Source organism: Pleurodeles waltl, chromosome 6, assembly GCF_031143425.1.
Source record: "Pleurodeles waltl isolate 20211129_DDA chromosome 6, aPleWal1.hap1.20221129, whole genome shotgun sequence".
In the NCBI taxonomy this organism is placed as follows: domain Eukaryota; kingdom Metazoa; phylum Chordata; class Amphibia; order Caudata; family Salamandridae; genus Pleurodeles; species Pleurodeles waltl.
In genome coordinates this window covers 782541796-782563667 of record NC_090445.1, presented here as the reverse complement: position 1 = coordinate 782563667, position 21872 = coordinate 782541796, and the positions used below count along the sequence as shown (strand labels likewise).

The following is a 21872-nucleotide window of genomic DNA, read 5'->3' as shown; positions in this document are numbered from 1 at the left end:
GCCCCTGGTAATTAGTCAGGGCTGCATCCCCACATCCCAGTCCATCATTTTTTTGCCTAGTATGCCACCACAATTGTCAAGGTAAGTTTTGCAGTTTTATATCCTAAAATATGAATTAGCAGTTACTATCAGTAATTAGCATTCATTGTGCACCTTCTAAAAGCTTAGGCCCGAATTTATAATCTTGTGAATGATACCAAGGTGCTTCCAGGGCTGGCTCCATAACTTATTAAAGCCCAAATTAAGAAATATCAGCCAGCTAAAACCCTAAAGTGAGCAGGGATTAGTATACCTGTGGAATGCAGTTTTTAGGATTACCAATAAAGATGTTTTCAGTTAGAAGCTTTGATCTGTAAAGCCTTCCCAGGGGAAATCCTTCTTGGTGGTAATTGCGTAAGATTTAAGGCAGCTCTGAAAACCTTACTGTTTATTTTTACTACCACTCAGTTCCTCTCCAGACTAGAAGAATTATGCTGTGTGCTTGTATAGAGATGCGCATAGAGATGATTGAATCTGTGTACAATGTTGTATATAACAACATTCGGTGATATCCAAGTGCCTTTGAGATAGGTCTATAAAAGTTATCCCACCTATCAATTGCAAACCCAAATAGTGTTATTTGGTGGAGTGGTCATTATAGAATGTACTTGTATTTAAACCTGTATCTGCTAAACCTGCTGGGGATCAGAGTGAGGAGCAAATCAAAGGCAGGGTTGGCAGGGTGTGTGGATATTGGATGCAGGGAAAATGCTATTTGTAAAGACAGTTCCCTGTTGGTCATGACCAGGTCTACCAGCTATGAGCCATATGACGAACATTTGTCCACAATTATTCTTGCACTGCAATCAGAAAAGATATTTAAGTTGTACTCAGAATAGTATTCATAAGGAACTTGGAAGTAATCAGTGGGCGGCTTGGTCTATATATCGTAGTTAGTACATGGGTGTCCCTTGCTGTTCTCTTTATGAGAAATTCATCCATCCATCATGGATACTTTGACAATAGCAGTCTTTGTAAGTACTAGGTATTCCTTAAAAGACAAAGGGGGTGATTCTGAACCCGGCGGTACAAGACCGCCGGGGCCAGGGTCGGCGGGAGCACCGCCGACAGGCCGGCGGTGCCCCGCAGGGCATTCTGACCGCGGCGGTTCGGCCGCGGTTTAGAAGAGGCAAACCGGCGGTCTCCCGCCATGGGGGATTCTGACACCCCCTACCGCCATCCTGTTCCTGGCGGTTCGCCCGCCAGGAACAGGATGGCGGTAGGGGGTGCCGCGGGGCCCCTGGGGGCCCCTGCCATGCCCATGCCAATGGCATGGGCACGGCAGGGGCCCCCGTAAGAGGGCCCCGCAAAGTATTTCAGTGTCTGCTAAGCAGACACTGAAATACGCGTCGGGTGCAACTGCACCCGTCACACCCCTGCAACTCCGCCGGCTCAATTCTGAGCCGGCGTCCTCGTTGCAGGGGCATTTCCTCTGGGCCGGCGGGCGCTCTTTTGGAGAGCGCCCGCCGGCCCAGAGGAAATGTCTAAATGGCCGCCGCGGTCTTTTGACCGCGGTGCGGTCATTCAGCGGCGGTACCTTGGCGGACGGCCTCCGCCGTCCGCCAGGGTCATAATCAGGCCCAAAATGTCACCAGGAAGCCAACACAAAACCTATCAAACGCATTTTTACTAAAACTACTTTCACATGCTTAGCTTTACTGTACTTTACAATTAAGAGATGGCCTTATATTTGTGATGGTGTTTTGTTGAGTCTTAAGATTTAGGTTTTCTAATAATGTCATTGTCTTTTTTAATTGGATTGCTTGGCCGTGCTCAGTATTTCTTCATTGTGTTCAACTGCACTACTTAATGTTTGTTTGCCTCTTGCACACTTATAGCACTGCACTCATTTTCGCTCTTCATGCGAGTTGCTTCTTGCAGGTTTGGTGGGACACCTGGCCAAGTAAGACCTGACTTAACGCTGTTTCTAAACCTCACACCCCACATATTTGCTAGGCCATTGATATGCTAATCTGTAGGGGAACTGGCAATGGAGTGTGGAAAGTTGAAAAGGATGTCGGTGGCAAAGCTGAGGCAGCTGTTGCATTAGTTACGTTGAAGGAACACTAGACAAATGAGAAGTTTTGGTCCTATGGTACCTGTGACCAGGGCAGATGTTAAGGATTTTCACTATTTGGTATGGGGGTAAGGAGGAATTTATGTAATAGCTACTTGTAGAGTGCACAATCACTAATGGTAGTATGGTGCGCAGGAAATAGTAATTAGCAATAGGAGTAGTTTAGATAAAATTTCAGAAGGCTTTATTGAAAACCAAGGGCCTGATTTAGATATTGACAGGGGCGTTACTCTGTCCCAACCGTGACAGATATCCCGTCCACCAAAATCCAAGTGCAATTGGATATTATTGGATTTAGATTTCAACGGACAGGATATATGTCACCGTTGTGACGGAGTCACCCCCTCTGCCAATCAAGCCCCAGGTCTTTAGTGAGCATCTGAACAATCTGAAACTATTCATAGTCGCAGTTCATTTGATTGCATTTTAGCATTTGGCGGAACAAATTGAAAAGCTTCTGCCACTTTGTCAAGTTTTATTAAATGTAGTGACTGTAGGAAGTCTACTGTAGTCAATCAAAGTGTTCTGGGTGGATTATATTTTTAATTTATTTGGTGCTGAAAGCTGAGGAGATGCCATGAATTGCACAATGAACAATAAACAATAGGCCTGATTACGAGGCTGGCGGTCTCAAGACTGCCAGCCTCGCAATGGCAGCTGGACCACCTCGGCTGTGGCAGTTCGGCCGCCACATTACTAGGTTGGCGGGCAAACCCACCAACCTACCGCCATCCCTGCCAGGATCATTATTCCGACCGGCTGACTGCGGTCCTGATAGTAATCAGCCAGGGAATCACTAAATTCAGCGCCGCCCTGCTGATTTAAACCTTGTTCTCAGCCAGCCTTTTCAAGGCGGTTCCACCACCATTAAAAGGCTGGAGGAGAACAAGTGTAGGAGGCCATATGATTAAAGTTGTAATTGATCACGTCTTCCTATTGTTATTTGGAGTAGGGGAAATTGTCAACATTTAGCTTTCACCAATTACTGTCTATCTAGTTCTAAATAGATTTCGAGTGATGAAGAGATTCAGTTTGAGTTAAAGAGGTGTCTACGTAAAAAAATATTCTTTATCACCATGCATATATAGATTGAGAACCATTGTAGAATAGTTTTCACAAGGGGGAACTCATGGTTATGATAAACAGATGGAGTGATAGCACCGATCCATGAGATATTACATATTTTAATTGGCGTTTGTTATCATTGTATTAGTTTTACTTTACTGAGTGTAACTTCTCTGTCACAAATTAGCCAACCCATTCCAAGACAGTACTTGCTAAACCAGCTATTTTGACACGTTCATGTAGGATACTGTGGTCTACTGTATTAAACACTGCTGACATGACCAGCATTCATTTTTCTCATTTCAGCTTCTAAGATCGTCTTGTACAACCTGCCACATAGATTCAGTATTATGAGCTCTTCTAAAAGCTGTTTGATTATTTCCTAGTGTTGTCCTGGTGTTTAGTGAGGGTCTAAATCTGAAAAACATGATTTTTAGATACAATAAAATCTATCGAGATCTTTGACTTTATTGTTACAGAGCCTCATTTAAACTTTGATGAATGTGTTACTCTCTCAAAAAGGTGACAGATATCCTGTCAGCCTTATTACAAGCTTGTTCTATGCTGTGATAGTTATAATGAGGCAGATGGGATATCTGTCACATTTGTGATGGAGTCCCCTTCCAAAAAACTATAAATCAAACCCATAGTTTTGGTGTGTCTTTTGGCTTAAACTCATCCAAAATCAGGATTAACTCAAACACTGTTTAGCAGCCTGAACTTAAGTCAGGTGTTCGGGACAATGGGTTCACTGCAAATGTGTTGATTTTCAGTCTCATCCACACAACACTCTTCATGATTCATTTGATCTAGGACAAAATAGTTTTCTTCACTGTGTTGATCATAGTAGGGCATACACTGATCTGCTCAGGCATTTATTTGTGCATTGTGAAGAAAACTGATACATATTTCTTGTTCTTACTCATACACAGGACTGGGAACTTCATATTAAAGGGAAAATGCACATCCAAAATTGTATGCTTTACTCAGAAAAGTAAGTATTGACTTACATAGTTTCTACTACAGTGTCCTAATTATTTGTCAAAATGTGTTTTACTGTATTTTGATAATTGTCTCTTTCTTCTATTTTCAGCACAGGAATTAGGTGTATCGGAAACTCATCTGAGGGAACGTTGGTCTCCTCTCCAAATAACAATACACTGTTTAATCCTCCAAATAATCAAGGTGAATTTTAATCCTTTAATTATTTTATCAAGTCGTTTTTTAATTGAGAATTTGCTTTTTCTGGGATCCCCGGCACAATGCCCATACATCCCTGAAGTCATTCAGCAGTGAGTTTGCTTTGCCACATTCAACATGCTCCCTTTGATTTTAATGTCTAAAGTCTCTTAAATGCCAAAACAAAAGTCTAGGAGGTCATGGACTTGTGAGTGAGCCCGAGAAACTGGTGGGCACCGGTTTCTCTGACATGGGACCTTCAAGTCTGAAGCCTTCCCTCACATTCCGAGATTCCTCTGTTGTCCACTAAGCCTCTTATTACCGGAGACTATTGGCATAGGTTAGACATGGGCAGTAGTATAGCTCTAACAATTCACAACTCAATTACACACAAACATCCAGTGACTTCTACATACCATGTTTACTGCATATCATGTTTACTGTCTTTTCTACAAAGCAGCATTCTAAATTGGATGCAAAGCAAAATATATTGATTGATAAATTTGGATTGAGAGTACTTGTATCATAAGCAGCCCATACAAACTATGCACTCACTTATTCTTTTCTGTATAATTATTCCTTTAGATTATGCATCAGCCATTGGTCCTGTCTACACGTCATCTGCCCCACTCAATCCAGGCCCTGCTTTTTCATCTCCACTCCCAGGAGCAAAGGTAATCGTGAAAAGACTTCACAATGAAAAGCAGAGTAATCACAGCTGAAAAGGCTAAATAAGTGACATTGCCATTGTCATTTTGCCATCTTCTGCAGGGAATGTGATGTGCCTGCTTGGACTAGGAGATGTACATAAACAAGCAATGGCAGAGCCATAGGTCCCAACTACGAGAGTGATTGGCTCTGTCAGAATTGTTTTAGCCATACTGTACATCAGTGAGTCTGCAATGCAATGTGCCTGAAAGTTAAACAAAAAAGTGCTCTGGCAGTGACAAGCGTCGTAGCCCTTATTGTTAACATTCAACCATGTTGCACAGCAGCCAGGCTGCTGCACTACATGGCTGCAATGCTTTTAAGGATAGCTATTGACTTTGCCAATTATGTTTTTAGGGACAGCTGCTGTGCAACATGGCTAAATGCTATAATGTTGCATCATAAGTTATTGTTATGTATATTTGTAAAGTGCACTGTCACCCAGAAGGGTATCCTGGTGCTGAGCAGGAGTGGGTCTGACTTTGCCTTGATCAGTAGAGGCTAATAAAAAAAACAGGTCTTGAGCTTCTTGAGAAACTCAAGGAGTGAGGAGGAGGCTTTGATGTGTAGCAGTAGGTCATTCCAGGCTTTAGGGGCAATATACGAGAATGCCTGGCCCTCAAATCTGGCTCTGCACATGTGAGGGATGTGTGCAAGTGGAGTCGGCCAAGCTGAGGTGTCTGGCTGGTTTGTGGAAGGAGATGCGCCTATCGAAGTAGGCTGGGCCAGAGTTGTGTAGCACTTTGAAGAGTTTGAATTGTGCATACTTGGGTATTGGGAGCCAGTGGAGCTTCTTGAGGTGCGATGTGATGTGTGCAGTGCATGGAAGGTTGAGAGTGATCCTGGCCACCAAGGTCTGGATGGTTTGCAGCCATCTAGTGAGTTGTCTGCTGATCCATGTGTAGTCCAGCTTGCAACTGACAAGGAAATTGGTGACAGTTTTGCAGTTTGGGCTGAAGCCGGACTATGTGACTCTGAGGAATTAGTCTTTGCTGAGATGGTGTGTGCGATGTCTGCTGATGGGTTTCTCTAGGACTTTGGCCAGGTATGGTAGAAAGGAGATTGGTCTGTAGGTAGTGAGCGATGATGAGTCTGTTGAGGGATTCTTGAGCGAAGGAGGACTATGGCATCTTTCTAGATGCCCAGGAAAGTAGCTGATGTAATGGAGGCATTCAGGATAGGTGTGAGCACTTCGCTGATGGGGTGAACGCCTGTGGTGTAGGCGTTATAGGGTCATGAGTTAGATGGAATCATATGTCATTGTCAAATCACTGGTTGAGATGGGGAGTCTGCAAGCTCTGCTTGAGAGCCAAATTTACTGTATATGAAGTTGAACTTGCTGCAGATGAATTCTGAGCCGTGCCGGCTTGTGATATTTGAAAGTGGTGGGGCATAAAATTTGGGCATAAGTGTTACGTCTCAAACATGCAAAGTGCACAAGAGCGACCAACAGAAAGGGTGTTTGGGGCATCCCCCAGCGAAAATGTTCAAGAAAACAGTGGCAAATAGTACAATTTAAAGCAAATTTGAGAAAAGTAGGAAGTTTATAAAGCACACAAACACATCAAAAACTGCCCCATATCTTACTGCACTAAATATGTTCAACAGTTACTGTAGTGAACCACTTGTACAATTGGACATAAGTATGATGGAAATGAAACTATGGAAATGTTGCACATAAGCAGTCTGAAGATTTGGTAGCTATAAATAAATAGTTTGACTGATCACAATAGCGCAAAACCTGCCATTGAGAGCAGATGTTCCCCTGCAAAGAATGATTAACAAATGTCTGTTGACAATTACGTAACTTCAATTACTTCAAATGTGAAGGTGACTGTCTAAAATTCAGACCTGCTTTCCCTTCTTCATTTTCTCTGTACACACTCCAGCAAGATGCAGTCATGAGGGAGGAATAGATTACAGCCCACAATTTATGACTTCCCAACAATAAAATCAGTAATCTACACAGGGAGTTTTTCATTGTGACAACCAGGTGTTCATCTGTTTGGACAAATGCCAGGCACCTTACCTAACATTCATACAAATGAAATCTCTTAGCCTCCCAAGACTTTCCAGCCTGTTAAATGTATGCTTCCCGTTTCCCATACTCAGAACTCTTTTATCCCGCGCTTAAAACGGCGCAGCTGTCAGATAAACTCAATCTGGGCACTGAAGAACTATCGCTTGAGCATCACGATTACTATTGAATTCCATTGTACTTTTAAGCTGAAAATACACCTGAATTCAATAGAAATCACGAAGCTCAAGCTATAGAAAGGGCTGCTTGTGTTCAAGACGATCCTTGATAAGAAATGAAGGACTTTAGTCAGAGGCTGCAAATTTTAAAGAACTTTTGGCACTGCAGGTGTGCGAGGATGAGAGGTCTTGCGTCTGTGTACTTATTTATTCATTGCATGTAGAACTGACATTTATTTAACAAGTTTAAACGGAGAACATCAAATATTTGGAACTGCACAGCAGAGGTATTACAGACTAGTCCCATAATATTTAATTTGCATTTTCACTCATTTGATGTTCACTTCTTCATTCGTTAGGTTAAGTATGCACCAGTCCACGCTTCTATGACTGATGTTCACCTGAGCACAGTAACAGACAATGGTGAAGTAGGAACCCCTGTACTTATTTGTGGCTGTCACCAGCACTGCAACCTAGAGTCGCTTCCTGTCCGAGTAATCTGTCCGTTTTCTCTAACAACGGACCGGACTTCAAGCAGCTACGTTACATACGACTGAGGCAATGAGCCTTGACACCCGGGGAAACACCAGGATAGCTGCTCCCCACGTCATCCATACAACCTAGCTCTCCCATGAGGCAGACACCGACTGCGCCTCTTCCTATTAATTAAGAAAATTGAAAGTCTTGTGCTTGAGCTGTCAACGTTTTTATTTCACGTTTCATAATAAATTAAAAGAATGTGAACGACCTCCACAATCTTTCTATTTATTATGAAAATTTGAAATAAAAAGGTTGCCAGCTCAAGCACATTTTGTCAGTAAGAATTTCAATCTCTTTGCCTACAAATATCTGACCTTGTGTACTGCAAACACTCTCGTGTTTCCCGTGTGCCATCAGTGCTGCCAGGGGAATATCAAAGGACAGAAGTCCTGTCAGAGCAGCAGTGTACTTGGTGCTAGTCATGATATAAACACACGTGCTGCACCTCAGCCACTTGCCTTCTTTAATGCCAAAGTTGTGCTTTCTGCTCTGCTAGTGTGGGTCCTGGACACCTCGCTTACCTGTGGTCTGAAGCAAAGCGGCCTACGTAGCATGGAGCTGGCCCCCTTGGCTTGGAGGAGGCGGCTATAAAAACATTTAAAAATGGGCTCGGGCAGTTGGGCAACACCCCCACTCCCCAGTGAAGAAACCACTGCTGATTCTGAGAGATTGTTGCATAGGTCCTGTGAGGGGGTGATGGAGTTGGAAGAGGCCACTGGTTAGGTGAATTCTTTCACAGTGACATAGGTCTGTAAATCTACTGATTTTACACATCCAGGTGCCTCAAGCCACGCCATACACAGCACCCCTATGTGTACGACAGGGAGTAGGTATTGGGAAGCTCCAGCTACTACCCAGGGCATGGAAGGTCCTGTAAACCATCAAACTCAGGAGTGACTTGCCATCAGACATACATTTTGGATGAAGATCAACGGAGGCAAACATATTGTAAGGACCCTGGTCTACAGACTGACAAAGTAAGCGTGAATGGATGATACTGCCGCCTGGGACGCATTCAGTTATCCCCAACTTGTGACATACCTTTCTGCATCTGCAGCTTTGGCACTAGCACAAACCTACATACTGTCAAAGCTCAATAAAGGTGAGGCTCTGCAGTGTGAGGCCATTGAGATCCCTCCAACCAGATAGCTTGGAGGTGAAAGCCATGTGACAAGCGGCCTTCTCTAGTGATCATTGCATGGTGCACCACTGTTGATGCTGCTTCAAAGCCCTCGACTTCCATTGTACACCACCCATCACCAGCCTTTATGGGAACAAACTCTCCCAAGGGTCTCTCACAATGTCTAAGCCGTCCAGAGAACTCATTTTTATGGAAGCAGTGGCCAGAAAATAAGACAAGGATGGGGAACATGGAGATCCAATAAGACACAGCACTGGAGGTCATTCTAAAAGAACTGCCAGTGCTTAGAACAGCGCTGTCGGGGGTGGCAGATAAAACCTCCAAAAGCTGTGGGGATATCCAATCTATTCATCAAGGTATCATCTCTGTTAATAGCAGGCTGTCAGATGCAGAGACCTTAATTGGCCAAATTGACCAGAGACTGGCCTCTTCTGTAGGCTGGAACCAGGAACACTGGTACAGCTAAAAGAAGATTGTGAAACTGGAGGACAAAAACTGCTGAGACAGTCTTCATCTTTTCAGAGTCAATGAGAAACTGGAAGGGGACAATATCATGAGATTTCTTCCCTGCTTCATCCTCACCATCACCAAGATACCTTTCAGCTGCCCCACATAATTAGACCCAGATGGCAAACAGGTAAAGATGGCCTGAGGTAAATAATAGCCTGCTTCCTATGTCACTGTCGAGCTCGGGTGGTGATTATGGTGGTCAGAAAGAAAGGCCCATTTCTTTTTGAGGACCACAAGATCTTCATTTTTCTGGAATTATGCCAAAAAACCATGGCCACCTGGGAAAAAGTTCTACAACGAAACCCCTTTCTTGAACACTTCAGAATCAGATATGGCTTCCTAGATCCAGCAACAATTCTCCTAAATTAAGATAATAATAAATACACTGGACAACTGGAGGGATACTTGGAGGTGCTGTTGGCTTCAAGAGTGGGCATTAGGATAGACACTGACACTCAAGGCTTGACACCTAAGCCCACCTCTAACCTCTGTTGAGGAACAACTTCGACATGAAGAAGTCAACAGACAATTGTCAGGGGGGAGATATCTAGACATACTTGCAAAGAGCTCCAAGTGAGGGAAAAATCCCAGTCCTGCTTGAAGACCACTAGTCTGCATCCTTCAGTTTTATTACTGGGGGCATCAGCATAGTCCTGTAATGGTAGGAGCACTCAGAAAAGCACCTCCGCACATGCTCGGTCCTTTGCCCCCCCCTTTTTTCTCCTCTTCTTCTTTTCTCACTTTCACCATAGCTTACCTTTACTCTCGACCCCCAGCCAATTGATATCCTGTATGGGCATGCCATTGCATCTCACTGCACATCTCACCCTAACTTTATAAAGTCCTCACTAGTCCTTGACCATGGGACCCATGGCTGTGAACACAACCTCCTATTCAACCTTCACTGCCCATACATCATAAACACCTTACTAGTGTCCTTAAGACAAACACCTTCCGTGATCAGACCACATTTCATGCCCTTGGAGGCAGTAGATCTTTTCTTAAAAACTTTGTCACCATCCCCTCAACTAGCCTATATTAGGGATAACCTATATTCAAACCTCACACTACTCATTGCACAGATGGGACCACACACATCGAGCACACACCATGAAGGGCAAACTTGGTATACAACCACCCACTTTTTCTCATCCCTCCTGACACTTCTTTGACATCACTCAACTGGTAATGTCCCAGAGGACAGTACTTCTCAGTGATCTACCTGAATGTTAATGGGCTCTCTAAAGCTATGGCAAAAGGAAAAAGATACCATACTATACCCAATAGCTCCAGCCAGCTATAGCGCTTCTACAAGAGACACACCTCTCCTAGGTGGAAAGCCAGAAGCTGCATAGGAAATGGGTGATGAGTGAGCACCATGCTAGCAAACTCACCCCAGGAGACACTGGCACCCACTCCAGTAAACCATGCTAAAAGGGTGGGTCCGTCATACTACTTGCAAAACACCTCCCAATGAAAGTTCACAAAGTCTGAAGAGACCCTTGGGGTTACTGTGTTTCTCAGGGTCTTCTTACTTGAACAGAACCTGTTGATAGGTTTCATTCGCACCAGGCCCACACGAAGAAGGATACCATGGCTGGCATAGTTAGAATCCTGCATAAGCAATCTAAAACGAAGATGTCCAGGATCCCTACACAGATAAATTAGACCACTCCTTATCACACAACACCTCAGATAGGGAGCGTCTCAGAAACATTATGGTGGACTTCTCCATGCACCCCACAATAAGAGCCTACACTTAAACCTCCTGCATACATGGAACCCACACATGGTTGGCTTTTTCTTGGTTTAATAGACACCAAGACTGTACCCACAGGAGTTTATGACCATGATGCCATACAGATCTGGCTGGAAATGGGGTCTTTGAGACCCCCTGCAAGTCAGTGTAGACCAAAACTGTCTTATTACAGACTTCCTGACAAAACAACAGTTGGGCTTACACCTGCAGGTCTTTCTAGAGCATAGTGAAAGGTCTACTTCCTTCCTCAGCACTCTGGGGTTGGCAAGAAGGCCACCAGAAAGGGGGAGATAATGTGAGAAACAGCCTACAGGAAACAAGATGTTTCACAGCAAAAAACCTGACTAGGGCTAGGAATTAACACTCTTTCTGCTCTGCTCAATACTCCTCCTCGCATTTGTCAGAAACTTTACGAGCCTTGCTACAACCCAAGCACCAGCTGAATGGTTTATACACTTCTAAGGTGGAAACTGACATGTTTCTCCTCAAGCAAAGGCACTATGAACGGAAGAGAAAGCGAGTCGGCTCTCACCCTGCAGACACAGAATCCTCTCGTACCATTCGAGTCATTCTACAAACGGATAGCACACCACTAATGCACTCACTTGACATTCATGAGGACTTCGGGGGCTACTATGCAAATCTGTATCCCCTGAGGCTACTGGCTCCCCAGCTGATATAATATCATTTTTGACACAACATGAGATCCCTCAACTCACCTCAAAACAACATCCTCCACTTGAGGCTCACATTACATAAGAGGAGGATAAAGATATGATAGATAGTCTCCCATACAGAAAATCCAGAGGCATGGATTGCTATCCTGCTGAGTACTACCAGATGCATAAAGATCTACTGACTCCTTTGGTCTGCAAAGTCTTTGTAGAAGACCAGCCTTCTCTCACCACACTAACTGAGGCTAAAAGTGCAATTGTTATGCTTATCCCTACACCCAGTAAGGACTCACTGAGATGTGCCAGTTGTAGGCCGATTTCTCTGCTTAATGTTGACTCAAAGATTCTGGCCAAAATGCCTGGCAAATTGGCATAAACAAATCCTTCCCTTTCTTATCCATAAAGACCAAGTGGGTTTTGTTCCACAACATACTTCAGCACCCCCTCTTCCCTTGCCCATGTCCTCCTGAGGGTCCACAATGACAGGAATGAAAATATAGTAGTATCTGATAATGCGAAAAGTCCTTTGATGGATAGACATAGGGCTGGTGTTCATGAGCTGAGTACAGAGACTGTACACACACACACACACACACCCGTCAGTGATGATTACCAGCAATGGGTATACTTCAGCACCTTTTGACATACATAGAGGCACAAGGCACAGATGCCCCTTATCCCTACTTGCATTGGAGCCATTAACAATAGCAATTCGAGAATCACTAGACATGCAAAGTATGCCAACACTAGGAGGCATGAACAAGATATCTCTTTATACAGACAACATTTTAGTGACCCTTACAGAGCTGGCCTCTTATAGCCCTGCTTTCCTAATTCTCCTCTCTGTCTGGCTACAAACTGAACTGGGACAAATTTTAAGTCTTGCGTTCACTGATTACACAGCGCCGGCAGCCATAGCCAGTCTACCATTTAAATGACTGATCACCACCTTGAAGTACCTTGGCATAGAAGTGTCCCAGGGTTTGAAAAACATGCTGGATCTTAGTCTTGAGCCACTGCACACAAGCTTTAATGTAGATTTGCCCCGCTTGTCACAACTTAATCTCTCCCTCTGGAGAAAGACTCAGCTGATAAAAATGAGCACGGTGCTTAGATTTGATGCTTGTTTATATTGACTCCCCTGTGCATTCTCACCTTTATGAAGGCAACCATAGAGAAATACCGGAAAACTTTCTTATGGGAAGGGTGCAATCTCCGTCTGAAACTTGGGAAATGACATGCCGCAACAGAAAAGGGCGGCTTGAGACTACCAAACATGCAAACTTACTGGTTGGCATCACTATTTATGCATTTTCAATATGTTCTGCACATCCAAGATGGGTGCAAATGGAAACAACCCTCCTTGATGATATGATATGAGGGAATCCAAATGCTCTATACTAGAGACCCTGAAATTTCTGATAACACCACATCTGGTGTTGTATACTATAGTCCATGCTTGGCATAAGACACACAAACTACTAGGGGTACACACAACACTTATGCAATGTCTGAGGAAAGCTTTGCTCCCCCCTCAATGATCACCCGGCCTTCAGAGAAACTGGACTACATGCAAAATTGGGGCACATGTAAAGGTGTGGTCTCTGGCTTCTATCAGATTCTGCTAGACCACCAATATTCAGCCTCGGACTCCTAGTCCTTGAAGGCATGGTGGTTACAGGCTACAGATCACATACTCTGATGAAGACTTGGTGAATCTTCTAGTCATCCATGACAGACACCTCTGAGAGGTGTGTCTTAAGTTCAATTATATTAGGGTGCTGTACAGATAGCGCTGGACAACTCTGAGACTCCGCAGGTCCTTGATACACTCAGCAGTGACATGTTGGAGGTGTGGGTCACTTGACGGTGAAATCGTCCAGTTATTATGGGAATGCCCTCCCCTATCCACATGTTAGACCTCCATCATGGTAACACTTACAAGGATGGTCTCCTTTGCGGGCCCACTGAAACCACAAACAGCCCTTCTCGAGGAATTTGGCTAATGCTCTGGTACCACTGACCAACAATCATTATGGCTTGTCACATTTATGGCCACAGCAAAAATCTATATATTGAGACTTTGGTGCATCACCATCTGCCCAACACCTGATAATTGTCTTCAAGAAATGTACAAATGTATTATTGCCAAATTAAATTACCACCTGGACAAATTCAGCCCCCTGAGACAATGACCTTGCCCTTGCCCTTGGTTCTGCTCCCAAGACACCCAGGTCTTACTACTATGGATGACTGGATTGGCGTGGCAAGAACCCCTGCCACACCTCCTGCTTAAGTGTCATCAACACTTATGGTACCCATGCCTTATGCGGTGCATTACTAACAGGCAGCTCCCAGAGGACCCTGCAGATTAGTACTACCATCGAACAATCTGACAATTGTTGATATGGGATTGCAGCCTGGGGACCAATGGAATGGCTTGTTCCCTTTCTTTGTTATTCTTTCTTTTGCTCGCTCAACCTCTTTCTCTCCTCATCACTTTCTTTAGTGCTTTTAAGCTTGCCCATATTTTTTAATACCTATTTCATGCTGAGCATGACCCCAGTAGAGGACATGTTTGCTGTAATGACAAAGTCTATCTCTGTAGTTATATAGTAATGTTCAGGTTTTTTGCTTGGCTATATCTTGTCCGCTATCAATAGGATAATGATACACCTAAATAACAGTGCTTATTTTGTGGATGCATACTACCTGTAAAAACTCAATAAAGAAATGATGATGTGTCCATGAAGATGGTGCAGGTGTTGGCATCCTTGAAGATGATGGCGAGTCCTCCTCTGGGTTTGTGCTGTCACTCACCTCTGGCAATGTTGTAGCTGGGAGGAATGGCTGGGGAAATGTCTGGGGCTGAGGCAGAGTTTGGCCAGATTTCTATGAGGAACAGCTGATCTAAAGCTTGGCTATGCAGCAACTTAAGATCTCCCAGATCTCCACTGTGTGTTTGAGTGAGCGGGTGTTGAGGAACATGCATGAAAGTGAGGAGTGTTATGTAGGCAGTGGCTGGTACATATGCTTGTGAGAGAGCGGAGTATTGGTAGTGTATGAGGAGAGAACGGTGTTTGTGGAAGTTTGAATGAAAACTTGCAGGAGGCACAGGAGAACACTCCTTTAGTGTTATGTGATGCAGCACAGTAGCAGCACAGCGAATGGCGGCCGGGTTTGAGGCCATGGGTCATGGTGGGGTATCTGTAGGTAGAGGTAGGACCAGGGGTTCTGGTGCTGGGTGCAGGTGGGTCACGGTTGGGGCAGGCGGGTGTGCCTTTGGCTTGCCGGCAGCACAGGAGTGTGCATCTGCTGCATGCGTCCACTGCGTGTCCATGCTGCAGCAGCCATTACGTAGGTCCTGAGTGGGAGGAGGAGAGCAGGTAGTGGTGGATGGTGCTAGGAAGATGTGCAGAAAGTGGGAGATCATGACAGGCAGGAAGCAGTAAAGGAGGGCAAACGGGGCAGTTGGAGTAAAAGAGCGGGAGAAGGCCTCAAGGAGGGGGAGGGATAACAAAGCGAGAAAACATCCAAAGATGGCAAAAAACAGATAAAAACAACAGTGGCAGCGATCCAGGATCCTCAGATACACAGGGCCTTCCCTAGTCGGAGGACCAGGCACAGATAACGCTTAAGGGGCTAGGGGGCACCTGCTCAACCATAGCATCACAGAACTTTATATTTTTTCAACTCTCATCCATGTTGCACAACAGTCGCAGCGCTTGTACAACACGGCAAAAAATTGACAAAGCCAGTAGCTCTCAAATACGAGACCTGTCGGATTTGCCAATGCTTGTTCATCTTCAGTTCCAGCTAAATGGGGTTAATACTTAAAATGTCATTCAAGGCATCATAGTTTTTTCACCGTATTAGTAGTCAATTTGCCATTTGTTGACTGTAAACTAAGAATAAAGTAACATTTGCCATTCTTGGCAAACATAGTTTTGCGTCCACTAGAAGAGAAAGTGCAGACCTTATCCTATGAATGCTTCTACTTTTAATTGCATGATTCTAGGGCAGAATATGGTGACACTTTTAAAATACCTTTCTATTAATCTTTCACACAAGGATGTAATGTATTGGGCTTACAAGTGCTTAGTGAAAATTCAGGTTCCATTGCGAGCGAAAAATCTTTACATACATTACATTCTTTGCTGCAGCAAAGAGCTTATGTACTTCGGCAACACATCTGCCAGTACTGCACAATGTATTTTTATAGGATTGAATCTAGTTAAGTGAGGGGACGGGGCTCTCCCTCTTTTTGTGGTGGGGTGGGAGGATCGGGCAAGCAACAACCACGTGGGTGGAGGTTGGGATGGACATAGTAAGCAACCTCAGGGAAGGGTGAGGAGGGGACAGGCAAGAAACAATGCAGGAGGTCGGCAGGGGAGCGAGGCAAAAAAATGGGAGTGGTGGCCCAAGCAATAAAGAGAAAGGGGAGCAAGAAGGGTTTGGCAGGGATGGAGCAAGCAACAAAGCTGGAGGGGGCAGGAGGAGGGCAACAAACACAGCAGGTGGAGTGCAGGTGTAAACTGGAGATAAAAAGTAGCTCTAAAAGTTCGACCAGTGGAAGGACACACACTAGGCAAGGAAGTAGTACTTGCACAGTGCTCTGCGGGAGGGAAAAACACATGATCTAGAAGTGAAGCCAGGATGCGCTGACCAAAGAGAAGCGAGTAAATGAGAGTGATGGTGAAGCTAACCAATGTTAATCAATGGGCAGCATTAAGGCCCTTTCAAGTAAACAAATTATCTCTCAGGCGACAGTGCATAAGTTGTCTCAGGCGAGACATAAAAAAGCAGTAGTACCATGACGACTGTCACAAAGAAGCCTTTTCTTATCATTTCCGTGACTTTTTTTAACTATACATTTACAGAATAAAGAGCCTTTCTATTCCGTCATTTACTTTTCTGTTGCAGACCAATCATTGCATTTTGCAAAGGATTATTTTCATTTGACTCTGCATTAAAGATGATCTATATCTTTTATTTGCTCTCTAAATGATATGGAAGAAATGGTCAACTAATGACCAGTCTGGAACATCAGGAGACTGTAATACATTACAATCCAATGTGAAATATCGAAATAACATTTCCGGCTGGTATTTGCACCCCTATACCTTGCAAGTACATGGGGAATAAAATGTGTATCCTTGATTTACAGACCCCTTACCACGTGCAGTTCCCCTATTCCAGGACTGTTTCCACCCAAAAATTGCAGAACACAAAGTTACTGGGTGGAAATTTGGGTGGAAATCAACTTGTAATCATGTAGGTTGGTATGTCCGGTCTGCATGACTCGTACTCGGGCCCTGGGTGTCCTTTTTGCATACTCAAGACCCGGAGTGGCCTCTGAGGGCTTAGTAGCCGCAGCAGCTGCACTAAACCACTGATCCATTGAGCTGTCATGCTGGTTCACAAGTATATAATTCAAAGGGTAGTTACTCTTTCCACAGTAGTGTTCTGGGATTAGGTAAATTACTATTCTGAACCCTGTTCCAAAATTAGTTGGGGCAAGGCGGTTTTCTCTGATTCAAGCACACTACACTTCAGTTTACACTAATATGGAATGAAATGTTATATTACTCTTTTTAATACGGGCATGGTATTACTTTAGTGTGATTAGACACACACCTAACTTCAATCCTGAAATATTAACGCTAGAGTGCTTAACACAGATCTTTGATATATTGTAATGTGCAATAACATTACGTTTAATAATTTATTACGTGATAGGTTTAACACAGTTTCACAAAAATGTGCTATCCCTGAGCAAAAACCTTTCAGCTGAAATGTTTTTGACCAAAATTGCGTAATCAATTTGATTTTCTATCAGTAGGATTCTACCAAAGGACGTTTTATGCATCAATGTATCTCTGTCACCCAGGAGCATCGTGATATTTTCTTTGAACAGTAGCACTCTGCTTCCCATTCCTGCCCGCCTTTCTCACTTACTAAAGCTGTCCACAGTGAAAGAACCGCCTAAGAATGACGTGCCCTCCGACATCCACAATAATCCGTGGATTAGAATTCCATCGCTCCTGGTCGCTATAACAGTGGTGGGCTAATGGAGGGGGCGGGGCAGTTTTCAGCATACAGAAGAGTGATTTGTCTTCTCTGGTTTCATTGTAGTTAACCCCTCCTGGCACCCTTAAATTGCCATATCTTTTAACGGTAGTGTTCACTTTCCAGTAAGCCGCTGCCATTTCTCTGAGCAGCAGGGAGCGGCACTTGGCACCTCGTGGGACCATAAACACAGTAATCAGGTTTCTAGAAAGGTCTGGCCACGCTGTCTCAGTGCTGTAAATAGGCACAAGTGTCTGGGAAAAGGCACATTGAAATGTAGTGCACTATTGATTCCATTCAATTCTAGTGTTTCCTGTTCATAGATAAGGCAAGATAGATCTGAGCGTGTCACTGATATGCTCACTTCCTGTCCTCAGGGAACCTCCTTGCTGCCTGCTGCTTAGAACCAGAGCACTTAAGTGACAGAGAACAAACGGAAAAACAGCTTGCAGCGGAAGAGAACCCCGAAAGGGAATGAAAGGGGAACACTGAAAAAGTAGGAAAAGCGGTGGTGTATTTATGCTTTCTGGCACATCAGAGATTGTCCTTGGAATATATTTGGGCATCCAAATGCCACTGGCCTTATGTTCAGCACACAGATCAAAAGTCATGCTGTAACTTGGGCCTAACAACTTTTCACCCAGGGCATCAAGAAACAAGGTGATGGATAGAATGCTTGAATTAATCTCAGCTACTGACAAGTGCTCGAGCTGCACCCCAAAGCTTCGTTTTTCGTCTACTTTTCTACTTCAGTTTGGACCCAGCCATATGGAAATCACTCTTTACTCTGCTCCAATTGGAACAGACCAGCCCGATCTGCCAGGGCAGGTCTTTCCTGGAACAGAACACAAGCAACCCAGAAGCGTTTTCTCGCTTATTAGGGCTCATTCGTCAGATGAAGCTTGGTTCCACAGTTGGCACAGTGAGCACGGAACCCACGTCCGGCCATAACCATCACACTTAGGGCATCAAAAACAAAGTGATGGATGGAGAGCTTGAATTAATTTTAGTCTTCTTGTCTATGCGGATGTCCTGTTCTTGCTCTCTCACACACACCTGCATATGCAAGAAAAGACGTCACCTCATCATGTCACCACTGCAGGGCTGCTACTATTGTCCTCTGACATTATGACAACTTGTTTGAAAGTTAAATTAAATTGATATTACTTTTGAAATGTTTTCTGTTGAAAATGTTTGCTTAAATATTTTGAACTCTTCTCGCTATAGTCGAACGTTTGTCACTAATACCACGGGAGTATTTAATATAATGCTAACAAATAGTTCTCACTGCTGATCTGTGCCCATCATAATTCAACTTCCCATCAGGAGGAATGCTGTACCCTGTTCATAGACTACTGAAGGAATGCACATATTCAGCATGGTCACCTTCAACATGCATGTGTTTGTGCTTCACATCAGTGCTTTCTTTTAATAAGGCCAACAGTACTTTGGATTTGTTTCAATTCCACAAACCACGTTTATTTTTCAGGACGCAGTTTTTTCTAGATTTTCACCAGAATGGAATCAACAGTTCTTTTTAGCCCGATTAAGAATCCCTCACCATTGTCATACTATTTGACACTTGCATCTAATATTGCTATGAATACCTACAGCCTTTTCACTTCCGCCCTTATGCATTTCAAATCACCCAAATGCAGTTGGTAGTGAAGTTGACATCACACATCCTTTAACATCTGATAACAACACCCCTTCGCTCTCCCATCACCTCACAACAACCTTCAGTTTGTTTGAGGGAGAACAGGAGTACGCCATTGTTTAGAAATTACTGTAAGGCTGTTTAAGCACTATTTGTTTTCTTCGTCTGCCACTCACTTAATGACTCCAGAGGCCAGGCATAGCTGGGGTACATTCAGAGGTTCCAAAGAGAAATCTAAGGGTAGCAACTGCTACTCCTTGATATGTCTAAATGACATTAATGGCTGATGTCCAAGTAAAGAGAATATGCTGTCTAGGCTAATTGAATTATTGCTGTCTTTTACTCACTCGTCAAAACCTCTTCTCTTCTTGGCAATCTCTTCTTAAACTTGAAATTTATTTTGGGGAAAAAACAAGGCACTTTCTTGTATGTGTAGGGTTCAGAACTGTGTAACTCTTCTCTTCGCAGCATAAGAAATTAAAGCGTACACCATACAGAGTCCTGTTGTAGTTTGGACTCTTGCTCTAGGCAAGATTGCTGGTTAAAGGATGACAGTACTTTTGTTTGTAGTCGACTATGACTTTCCTGCAACAAGTTGCAACTGTTGTCCCAACATTACCGGCTCACTAGCAGCACCTCACCAGAAACACAATAGTAAAAGGTGATTTGTGGCAGTCTTTACGCATGGACTCGAGAGTAAGACATCTCAGGTAGTGTCGTGGTTAAACGGAGATTACCCCTTTCTCACAGATATATCATGTCTCATACAAACACAGGCAATGGCAAAGATGCAGTAAAGTTTCAATAGTTTTTATTCAACATAACTGCAATTTGTGATAAGTTTCATGGACTGCAATGATTAGGATAATGAATAATGCAAGAAACAGAATTGTGAAGATGAGAGTCATTATAACAAAGACCCCCACCATCTTGCAATGCATAGAAAAGACATACGAGATGTAATATGCCCTAATACCCTAATGTGAAAGGCCTAACCTCCTACCTAAAGGAGAGCTGGGTTTGTTAAACCTAATCTGTCAATGCCATGTCCATGAGAGGAGCCCCCAACCCTTGTTACCTTGGAATGAGGTCTCTATCTCAGACTCCACAGGAACACAAAGACTGGGTCGGAATGACTCTGATTATTTGTCTAAAGTGCGATATATTGATACAGATCTTCAAGGACCCCTGACGGAGGTGTGTTCCCAAACAATAGATAACAGGCCTGCTTGGGATGGTAATTAATATAAACAATCCCTCGAAAGTATAGAGAGGGAAAATCCCTAAGTGTGAACACCTACTGTTTGTTTATCCTTGGTGCTTGATCTTGACACCTTTGCGCAGTGACAATGATAATGTAACTCATAACAAGTGGCCTAACTCTAAACAAGGCAGCCATTTTAGAAGAAATAAATAATTAAATGTGCTAAGACAGAGCAAGCTAAGTAGGTTAAAAGTCACTAGGTGACGGGGCACGAGTCTGCAAGCCAAAGGCTAAGCTAACTCCTGTTATCCCATTAAAACGAAGTAGGATTCACTACAGTCCAAAACTTTAGCTCAGAAATAATTAAAAACTCAGGATCTTTCCATATATCTGTGCAATGTCTTTATGTAATTCTAGTCACACACCATACCACTTTTGTTCTAGCCGTAGAAAAGAGCTCAAACAAGCTATTTAAACATAACATAACTGCAGTGGTAGTATGTTTTGCTGGTTGGCAGCAGTGTTAATATCAACATGTTATCAAGTGTAGGCAGAATGACAACTATTGAATAAAAAATTAAGATAATGCTTCATTTGGGTGAACTGGGTCAGTGCAGATCTGTCTACCTACTAACTAGTAATTCACAAGTCGGCAGTAGCCATAGTTGTGCTTCGTGAATCATTTCTGGATTCAGGTGCTGTGCATTACTCTGCCATGTAGTGGTTGGGTCCGGAATGCTGTCTTTCTCCTTACTAAGTGTTTGTCTATAGTTGTTGTCGCTGCCTATTTACCCATCCACAAGCTGATTTCTAGGAGGTATCTAAAGCAAGAGTTCAGCAGTGGTTGACTGGGAGCTAAAACATGTCCTGGAAAATATGTTTATTCCTGTCCCAAAGTCAAGGTAGCAGGTAAGCCAAATGATCTCCAGGAGGATATAGGTTCAACGTATTAATGTGTCAACAAGCAAAGTGTGTATACTCCCTCAGGCCTGATTACCAGGCGGGATAGAAGATGATCCCTCCATCCATCTGTTCCTAAAATCAGCCCCTGGAG

At 43.7% G+C, this 21872-nt stretch overlaps 1 protein-coding gene across 5 annotated transcripts in view; it reads left to right on the top strand.

Annotated features, from left to right (window-relative positions):
• RBM20 (RNA binding motif protein 20) overlaps positions 1–21872 on the top strand; it is a 341194-nt gene that overhangs the window by 233319 nt on the left and 86003 nt on the right. For all 5 annotated transcript variants that reach the window (XM_069239404.1, XM_069239405.1, XM_069239403.1 and 2 more), the window contains 3 exons: positions 4114–4175; positions 4275–4366; positions 4946–5034. In XM_069239404.1, coding sequence (XP_069095505.1) covers positions 4114–4175; positions 4275–4366; positions 4946–5034 — 243 coding nt within the window. The remainder of the gene's footprint in view (positions 1–4113; positions 4176–4274; positions 4367–4945; positions 5035–21872) is intronic.